At 39.5% G+C, this 10637-nt stretch overlaps 1 protein-coding gene across 2 annotated transcripts in view; it reads left to right on the top strand.

Annotated features, from left to right (window-relative positions):
- The window catches only part of spock1 (SPARC (osteonectin), cwcv and kazal like domains proteoglycan 1), an 81228-nt gene that overhangs the window by 56396 nt on the left and 14195 nt on the right, over nucleotides 1-10637 (top strand). For both annotated transcript variants that reach the window (XM_079351661.1, XM_079351660.1), the window contains exons 5-7: nucleotides 1389-1503; nucleotides 4142-4274; nucleotides 7444-7564. In XM_079351661.1, coding sequence (XP_079207787.1) covers nucleotides 1389-1503; nucleotides 4142-4274; nucleotides 7444-7564 — 369 coding nt within the window. The remainder of the gene's footprint in view (nucleotides 1-1388; nucleotides 1504-4141; nucleotides 4275-7443; nucleotides 7565-10637) is intronic.

Raw genomic sequence — 10637 nt, 5'->3', positions numbered from 1 at the left:
ATATCGACCGTGTCTTTAGTCTGCAGCGGGAGTTGGTTCAGATCAACATATGTTAAAAGTTGATAAATGCAGGTGTCTATTGTTTCTGGTTGTCGGTATTGCAGGCATACTGTGCGCTGACACAAGAATGGGATCAGCTACTATGTGTGACTCCCTGGTTGATTAAGCACCGTTAAAGCAGCATGTGAACAGTGTTTGATCAGGTCAGAATAGTTGATGTTCACAGCAGACACCAGCTGTGACTCAAACACATCCCATTAGTCCCTTAATGGAGACAAGGCCATTCTTGTTTTACGATGTTAGCGGCCACATGCTAATGTCTGGTACATAATTCTTTGATCTATACACTCGTTGTCTGTCTCAATTAACTTGGGATTTTAAGTGAATTTTGATTGCGTCACTGTGGTGAATACATGTGCTCTCTGTTTGTGGTTTAAAACTGTGATCATCTTTGATCGCACTTTGCAAGCCTCATCAATTTTTTTTTTATTATTATGAAGGCTTTTATCTTCTTTTATTCGTAACTGCCACAGTCTTTGTGATCTTGTCTGTACGATCCCAATCCAGTCATACTAATGAAAGTAACTACTTATCTTAGGTTCAGCGGCAGAGTTAACATAACAGTAGACTACAGCCATTCCTGACTACAATTCCATATTTACATATTATTCCTACGAGAATATTGCCTATTAGCACAATTTAAACAATGCCCCTATTTCGCCCCTAAACACATGCTTAACGCTTCTTTGGACTCTTTTTGGCCACCCTTAATCGACTTGGACCACTTAAAGTCTCTCCACAAATCCCTCCACACTGAGATCCCACCTCCCAATCCTTTAATATATCCATCCTGGATGGGTCCTTGCTTGTGAAAACCATGCATCTCTCTTTTACTGCTACTGTGTCTTTTTCATCCCTGGCTCCTATTCTCTCCCCCCCCCCCCCTTTTTCTTATGGCTGTCAAATGAAAGTGGGTTTGTGCTGTTAGCCTAGTGTGAAATGGCACAATGCTCAGAGTCAATGAGCTGCTTTGATCTTTGTCACCCTGGACACCAGCCAGCTGTGTCTGGCTGCCACAGCGATAATGTCACTGTGGAGATTGATTTGGAAGTAGATGAGGTCGACACTCAGAGAGAATAGTCCTCATTAAGCAGCTCACACTGCGGAAAACTCAACATTTACTTCATACCTTTTACAATTCTTCCTCTCACTCTCTGCTACAACTCGTTATTTTTCTGTCTGCTAGTTAGTAGAAGGTACAAGTGGGGGACCAAATGACCTGTGTGATATTTTGTTGCAATAACATTGTGCATATTCTCTTGTGCTGCATATTTCCACTGACTTTTTGCAGCTCAATGATTCAGTTTAGCCCCGATCTCTTTCTGTAGGTCCAGATGCCACCAAGAATCCGTGTCTGAAGGTGCGATGCCCTCCTCATAAAGTGTGTGTTAGCCATGACTACCAGACAGCCATATGCACCAATCACAAACAGCCATCTCACAGGTAAGAATGGGACATCATAATCTCTGGTTTGTTGACATTGACTTTACTTAACAGCAGCTGTGGCTCATCATGTTGAGTAGGCTGTCTCCACATATTCATCCTCATAGTCAAGCTGTTATCTTGTGTGGTAGCTGCTGCCATAGGTGTGTATCTGAGTGTATGAAATTTGTCATGGTCAGACGACCTTTTTGTCTGTTTTGTCGGTCACTCTGTCAGATTCGAGATCACAGAGTCCCACATTTGTGGGATTTTATCGACAGTGATGCAGCACTAGAGGGAATCTCTGGATGTCTCACGATTGGAATTCGATTCTTAAGGTCAAGATTTGATTCAGAATCTAATTTAGATTTCAAAACAATTTTGGATGTATGAGTCAAAGTCTGTTTTTTGAGTTAATACATGATTCAGGATCTACTTCAGTCATCAGTGAGACTGGCTGAATTTCTTGCTGCTCAATTTTGTATTCTACTGAGTGAAACAGCTAGCCTCAGCACTTAGCAGGGAATTAATGATTAGCCCAAAAAAAAGATTTTTGGAAAACATGAATCTATTTCAAATCACACAAGATAAGAATCTCAATTTTTACATAAAGATGTTTCCCCACTTCTACTGACTACACCTTGGTACCTAACCTGTCATCACAACTGACTGATGACAGTAGAAGCAACCGGGACGAGACTAGAAACAATTTTTTTTATAATGATGGTTAAAAACATATAAAGTGAGACGTGAAAGAGTTTAAAAAGGAGGAAAAAATAGTATTTCAGAATCAGTTTAACTTACAAAAGAACTTAAGAAAACTTCTTCTCCCTTTTTAAATCAAGACATATTACACCCAGCTGAAAATCAAAGCAAAGTGTTATGATTTAGCAGCATGTACGAATCAAATCTGCTTCAGTGACAGATATACCAACAAGTATTCTCAACTCATTTTAATTCAAATATGTTTGCTCTTTTGATTTTGTCAGCACCCAATTTGTTTGTGTTGTCAACCTTGTGATGTTGCCAATTTTAAGGTTTTTCAATTTTTCAGTTGAAGAAGCATTTCCCCCCAAAAGACTTCAGAATGTATTTTGCCTGTCTTGGCTTTAATTGATTTCCTCCAGTCATTAGCTCCTGAGATACTTGCTTTGAAGTATTGTTATTAGTTCCAGGTCCTATTGCTGCATAATTTAATAAACGATTCACTTGAAATTTGTATTTGCCATAAAGTATCACTCACAGACGCTTTGGACCGTGATATCATTTTATCTTCAAGTTAATTCAGTTACAGAAATTAGCATAACAGAGATGAAGTGCCCTTCAGAGGTCAAATTCAGACTTTGCTCTCAAGATATGTGCAAAAAGTTGTTGAGAAATAAACTTTGTTGAAGCGTGTGCATTGCACAGTATATCAATGTTCATCATTCTCATTCACTCCTGAATTGAAATCATAGGTCCTGTTTTCTCCCTCTAAATATGTATCCTGCATGCATGCAATAAATTCCCTGGCAAAAGCAAACCTGGTCCTTTAAATCATACTAATAACTTCTGCACATGTTTTTGCCTCCACTGGATTTATGCAGATTTCTTAACAACAAAGGAGGAGAATTGATAGGGGGTAGATTCACGGAAACATTTAAAGCAGGTTTCATTGTGCTAGCATATTTGTCCAACCTGCTAGCATTGTTCTATATATCAGTGTGGTTTACATACTGTATGTATGTGCTCGAGGTACTGGTTGAAGCTTTGTTTTTTTAAAACCACTTTTCCAGGACTTATTTTCTGCTCGGTTGTATACAACTCAATGTAGCTGTTTTAACAAGCACACGGTTACACAGAAAAACATATATCCTCTTTCTACCTCTGGAATTGTACTTTAAAATCAATGCTGTTAATTTTCTCGGAAACAAAAAGCACTGAAACTGCATTGTGCATTACTAAAGTTCCTTCTTGGATGAATGGTGCTAAATTGCCACTGCAACATTGTAGATAGAAGGAGAAAAAGAAGTAATGAATAATATAATATGTCAATATAATTTGAGTTAAGGTGGCTGTTTAACTTTCTAGAGTATTACAGCATATCTTTCATTAGAGATGTTTGTCAAAAAAAAAACAGTTAAGAGAGAGTCCTTGTACCTTTTCAGTTTTTATTTACCAAAGTCCTCTTGCCATTTTTTTAAAAAAGGAAATCATATATTTACAGTATATTCTCTTTAATGAAATTAAAACATTTAATACTCTTTATGTGTTTATTTATTTACATAACCAGAAACAGCGGTCCCCTCTTGGCAGGTGTAAACGTATGGTCCACTGTTTTTTAAGGCAGAAATGTATGTTTTATGACTATATTTCAATACCATATTGAGCAGGCTGAATATTTGCACACACACACAAAAAAATGCAGATTTGTACCCCAGTCACAGGTTTGTGGGGTTTTGGCAACATCCCAGTTGCCAAAACCAGTTATCCTCAAGCTTCTCACTGATTGTGTGGCTCTCTGCTTGATGGGCCGGAGGTGAAAGATGTTCAGTAAAAGCACTTAAAGAATTGTAGTGACATTTGGATCAAATGTAATTACACTTAATGTTGAAGAGGCTGAAAAGACCAATCAGGCTTCTCTCCTCTTCTCTTGACCCTGACCCTCTGTCTCTTTCAGTGTGAAACCCAGGAAAGGCAGTGCAAGCCATAAGCACAGGGCTGAAGCTGGCACTCATGGGAAATGTAGGCTCTGCTCAGCACTCCAGTCAAGTCCTGTGTGTGCATCTGACGGCCACACCTATTCCTCCAAGGTGAGAGATGCCTTTTCCATGGAGCTCTCCTCGATTTAACGCTCTTCTTTCAACCCTTCTCCCTACGCTCTATGACTAAGTCGCTCTTTCTTTTCCTGTGACCTGTCTACATTCAGCAGTTACTTAGTTTGTGTGCAGCTATGCAAGCACGAGCAGGTTTGACAGCTTTTAGAGCTGCTTTGATGTATAATGTAATAATAATAATAATAATAATAATGTTGTGTTGCTTGTATTTTAAGTAATGTCTTACTTTTGTTTTTTCTCATGATGGATGATTTTTTTTATTCCAATCCCTTTTCACATTTTCACTTGTCCGCTTCGTCTGCTATACAGATTTCACTCGATGTACAAATGTTTGAGAAAAGGGTCGGGGGGTCGGGGGTCTTTCAGGCAGCTTCAAATTATTTCTGGACGATGCACTTCCACCTCCATATTCTCATATTGATGTTTCTTATTTCTAGCCTCTTTAATGTTTGCCTCACCTCATTCTCAGCTACATTTAATTACTCAAAGTCATAACGTCATGATAAAGGAGAAAGGAAAAGCACGATCTTTGTGTCGAGTCAAGGGGAAATGAGCAAGGGGAGTCAAGGAAATGGCTAAATGGTAAATGGACTTGCGCTTTTCTAGTCTTCTGACCACTCACAGACCTTTTTACACTGCAGGTCAGGTTTACCAAGTGTCACATTAACCCACTGACAACACATTCACACGCTGATGTTTTACTAATCTCATTCAAACAATGAGGACACAGCAGCAGGAGAAATTTGGGGTTGAGTGTCTTGCCCAAGGACCCCCCGGACAAGTGGTTGAAGGAGCTGGGTGATCGAACCCTTGACCTTTCAGTCGAAAAATGGCCGACTGAGCCACAGTCGCAGTCCGTCCTTGGTTTTATAGAGTGCTTATTGTCATACACATCCATATTCATATTATTCCCATATTTTTAATTGTCAAGGAAGCACGATTTAATACAAGTCATATAATGAGACAATATCCTCTGGGTTCTGCATGAGTATCTAGTGCTGAGAGAAAGGAACTTTCAGGACACTTGACCTCTGTTGTCAATTGCTCAGTGTTATTTGTTAATTGCAGTGTTACAGTCAGGAGCGTTCCTTTAACTGACCCTCACACTCTTAAGAGTGTCTGAGGAGACAGAATCAATAAAAGCAAACCTTTGAGAGGAAAAGTACAAATGCAGTCATGTTGTCTTTGCGGTCGATAGTTTGTTTGTCCAATACATAAACGAGGCTTTTTAGCTTTGCTCGGCTGGAAATAACTGAACTGCCACGTATTTGGCGATTGTGTTGCCTAAACTTTAAATACAGCGTTAAGCTTTCAACCGAGAAATATGAAACAACCTTAGATTCTGATTTAAAAGTCATCGTGTCAGGGGAGGTCAGGGCATAGATTTTCTTAATAACTTAAAACCTACGTCGCTGCCTAAAGCTGGGCTGTGGAGGGAAACGTGTAAAATGAGGAACAAAAGGAGGGAAATTCAGGAGATGGGAACCCTCTGCGGTAATTTAAGTGGAGGGGTTCAGTTAGCTGGTGGAGTGATGGGTCCCAGTGGCCCAACTTAAACTCTGCTCACCAGTGAGCTGCTGGTCCTGAGCTTATTCATGTTTTATTATTACATTACATGCCTCCCTCATCGTAACCGCACACGCACTCAAACACACACACTCAATATCCTATTAAGAGGGCAGAGCTCTTATCTCCTGAGAGGCCTCAGCCCACTAAGTTAAGTCCATTACTTTCCTTCTCTTAAATCATCCTTTCTCTCTTTCCTCTCCTCCCCTATCCTCTATTCTCCTCTCCCACCCTGTCCTCTCCTCTATTTTTACTCCACCGAGTCAGGTGTTAAAACACTGTTTCATCAAAACCACATTAACCCCTGGAGAGAGACAAACATAAAGATTCATGGGGCCTCTCTGTGTGCTGACAGTGACTGGAGGAGGTCATCCATAGCCTGGGCCTTCTCTCTCTCTCTCTCTCTCTCTCTCTCTCTCTCTCTCTCTCTCTCTCTGTCTCTCTCCTCCTCCTCGCTGGCTCTGGTCCTCTCTCCATCTCCCTCTGCAGACAGCTAATTTAATATGTCAGGCACAGGACAGAGCACTGTTCCTTTGTCAACAAATTTCATTAAGCAACATTAGCAGCACTTTCACAGAGGTGACAGGGAGGAAACGATGGATCATTTGAACATGGGAAATGAAAGTGCTGACAGGATAAAGCTAATCCTGTGTATGGCATAATATGTGCATACTGGAGATGTTTATGCACAGTCATGATCCTGCCCTGACAAAACTCTGTCTTTGACTCACAAACACAGTTTACATAATTCATTTCAGTTTTCATTATTCTTCTTGGTGGGATCTTGTAATTGGATATTTTCCTCCAAACATTTTCTTACCCGTCACTTACCTGAAATGAGATATACAGTTAAATTACATTCTGAAGTCGTCCATCTTGCTTTTGCATCGCATTAGGTTTGTACTTCAGTGACTAATACAATGTCAGTCGGCATCTCTGCGTCTAATGGCATGTCTAGATGGATTCCTAATGGACGTGTCTGTTCATCGAAGATAAATGACCAATCCTGTCTCAGCAAATTTTCTCCTTAATCAGCCCGACAAAGGAAGTTCATATTAAAGTTTAGAATAAAGTCTGCAGAAGACATGACTCTTCCTAATCTGTGCTGTAGTTTTATGTAAATGGCATTACAGTGATTTAATGTAGCACTTTAATAAAGTGAAACTGACTTATAGTAAAACGACTGAAATCTGTGCAGCAGACTTTAATATTCCTTCAGTTTTTTTTTTAAGAGATTCAATGCAAAGGCTCATGCCTTGTAAATTGTGGTCCATCTTCTAGTTTGGTGATGTCAGATATGAAATAAACAATGGCTGTATTTTCATCTGGAATGCTCCTCCTGCTTTCCCCTTTTTCCAAAAATGATTTTAATTTTCTACTTTTTGTTCTATAAATGTGTCTCCAAGCCCAGGCCGGGACGGCCCTGATGACGTTGATTGATTAGTTCGCTTTCTCTCTTCTATAGAGTGCACCTCCACAGCACCTGAGGTCATTACAGAACTGAAGCTAACCGTGATGACTGAACAGATCTTAAAATGTATATTCAGTTGTGTCCCTCTTTTTCTCGTGTTTTTCACAGTGCAAGTTGGAGTTTCAGAGCTGCCTGTCTGGAAAGTCCATCTCTATAAAATGTGATGGACTGTGTCCCTGTTTGCCCGGTCAGGAGCTCAGCAAAGCATCACACAGGACTGATAATACTGGTGAGTACTGAGTGTCATAGACTAAAAAAAAAACATTTAATGCTAGCTAACCTTCTCACTAATCATCTGTATGACTACACACACACACACACACACACACACACACACACACACACACACACACAAACGTCCCTCTTCTCCCTTTTCCTGACAATCTGTGTAGATGTAAACAGGAAGAGGAGTGGATTATAAAGTACAGGTGGAAAGGCAGGATAGTATTACAACAGGGTGGATGTGCACACAGAGAGAAGGTTATCTATATTTTAGACATTTTCAGGTTCACAGGATTGCGTCAGGAACACACTATAAAGACTACACACACACAAACACACACAGGCACTTTCACAGGTAATCCCTCAAGTTCTCCAGTGATTCACAGTCTTTCCATTCCTTTTCCTGTCACACCTCCCCTTACTCAAGTTATTTCCTGCCTCTCCCCTCCTTTCCCATCAACCCCCCCCTCCCCGCCTGTTTTCTGACAGCTTCAGGGAGCAGTGACGGAGTGAGTGTGTGTGTCTTATTGTTTGTCATGAAAATAGGATTTCAGTAGATGGATGGAGAGATTTTGAAGGAGGAATGCAATCTCCAGGAAAGCGACACAAAAAAAAGGATGGATTGTACAGACTTCTTCTCTTTCAGATGTGGGAGGGGTCTAAATTTGACGAGATGTGTTTATATATGTTTTGAAGCTGTCTCTCTGTTTAATGGAAACATTTGACCCCTATTACCCTACACCACACAAAACACAGTCCTCACAGGTCTCCGCTCATCGCTTCGTGATTATTAAGCATTTAGAAGAATCCGAAGTTCATCATACAAATTCAACACAATAGAAAAGTGTCTGCTAATTAAACACAGCTCTCTTTTTTTTATCTGTGACTCTCCTTCATTAGTTTCTGGTGGAATGATGGAGGGAACAGACAGTGATGCTGTAACAAAGAAGTCCTGTACCAACTTGAATATTGTCTTGTTAATTCCTTCCATCTATAGAAGATAATCCAATAGAGTAAATATGTGTTTGAATTGCCGGAAGCCTGGCACTGTCGCTGAACTTATGGAAAGAGTTGGATGAAAAAGAAGCAAGATCTGTTGGCAGATCTTGGCCAGAGTCTCTGTACAGCCTTAGTTTCTCAAACTTTAAAACGTCAAATTTGTTCCTGTTATTGATTTTTAAAAAAAACAGTTTTTCTCTGGCTCTTTCTTCTTGTAATGAATGCCAGTGTGTTCCTGAGTACAGCCTGTCCTCAGACCAGCAGTGAGCAATGGCAGGTCCAAATGCTTGTGCTTTCAGAGGTAGCAGGTACTGTATGAGTGACGATGGTGTTTGTCGACTCCCAACCTGATAGAATCTGTCATCAGATCAGCAACACAAAATGGTAAACAGATGGATGTGGCAGTAAGTGAGAAAAACACTGTGTGGAGTCAGGTTGTGCTCCTATGGTAACAGCAAAAGATTGTGTGATCACTCATCTGTTACTGATAGCTGCAAGTTCATGCAATGTTTTGAACCTACTAGCTAATATCTTTTTCCACCCAACACCTGTGCCTGCAACTGTGGCTCTCAAAGCAGCATATTCTACAACAGCTGAAAGATCCAAAAGCATTCAATGTAAGTGTACAAACTTGATTATTTTATAAATATAAGGTACAGATATTTATTAATATTTTCAGTTATTCTAATTAATCATAATAGCCGTTTTGAAACTGTCCCATAACTTCATGCAATATTATCTTAAACCTCCTATAATCCTATGCAACAGGATAAGAAAGGGCTTTAAACGACGGTATTAAGAAGTGTGTGTGTGTAGGTGTGTGTGTGTACGTGTGTGTGTGTACGCGTGTGTATTTGAATGTACGTGTGTGAGTCCATCTGTGTGTGGGAGGACACACGAGGTAAGTGTCATGGTGAGTTGACATCAGGAGAAAATAAGCCAGACAGGCAGCAGTAACAGAATTAAAGTAGCCGTGAGCTTTAATATAAGAGTTTCAATAAAGAATTAGAAATTATACACAATAGGAGCTTAGACATCAATATATTTCATACTTTATCATCACTGCAGAGGTAATTGCTTTGCTGAGGCCACTGAGCTCGCTGATAGTTTCATGAGTATTCACCCTCTTTTCAGTGAATCAACTGTTCAGTTATTTCACAGTGGTTAAAAAGATAGAAACAATATTTATTATTTTATTACTTGTCGATCCACTCATACTTAATACAAACTCAAACTTTGAATGTTGTTGATCCCTGCCCTACCTATAACCAGTTATGTCGTCGCGGGTCATTAGCCTGATTGGAAACACCTGTTTTGACTTTACTGCGTTTAAAACCATCATCTCCTGCTGTCACGCTTTCTTTCTCATCAGAGTGGCCAATTTTCAGATTTCAGATGCTTCATAACCATATTTAATTCTGCCCAGTGAGTGCTCTGACCTTCTTAAAATTAAAACGTGAAGCATTGCACTGTGAGATTGTTTGCAATAAGTATGGTGGACATGCCAATGCTTTATTAGCGTAATATGATCACATTAATAATATGATGATTAAATTGAATAGCTTTTTACGGAGAGTGTATTCTAATCCTGATTGCATTATGTCACTCTATCCTGCAAGAATTGCCATTCAGATAATGTAAAAGTAAATAAATTAGAAAAGTCTAGATATATAAATGTAGATATATAGTTCATGAAAATAGATTTTGGAGGAGAAGGCAATTAGACCATGCCTTAAAACAATGAAATTAATAGGTCGGATGTATTTCATTTACTGGGCAAAGATTATTTTTTCGAAAGACTTACTTCTAATAACTGGAACAGAAACTTTCTATTCATCAGTTTAATTTTGGTGTCATTTAAAAATCATTCTGTATGAACAAGACATCACTGAGCTCCAAGAGTCTACAAACAGTGGAGATTAATTTGTCTCTTTTTATAGAGCTGACTCTTGAATTAGAGGAAGAGGAGCAGAAAAAGTGTGAAAACTCTCATTTTTTTATGATGAAGTTCTGTCTCTCCATCTCCTCTCTCACTTATTGTATCAATCGATGTTGATAGATAGCTGCAGATGACAGAGAGA

This window comes from Symphodus melops, assembly GCF_947650265.1.
Source record: "Symphodus melops genome assembly, chromosome: 9".
NCBI lineage: Eukaryota > Metazoa > Chordata > Actinopteri > Labriformes > Labridae > Symphodus > Symphodus melops.
The sequence above is the reverse complement of the archived record's forward strand: the minus strand, read 5'-3'. Positions and strand labels throughout refer to the sequence as shown.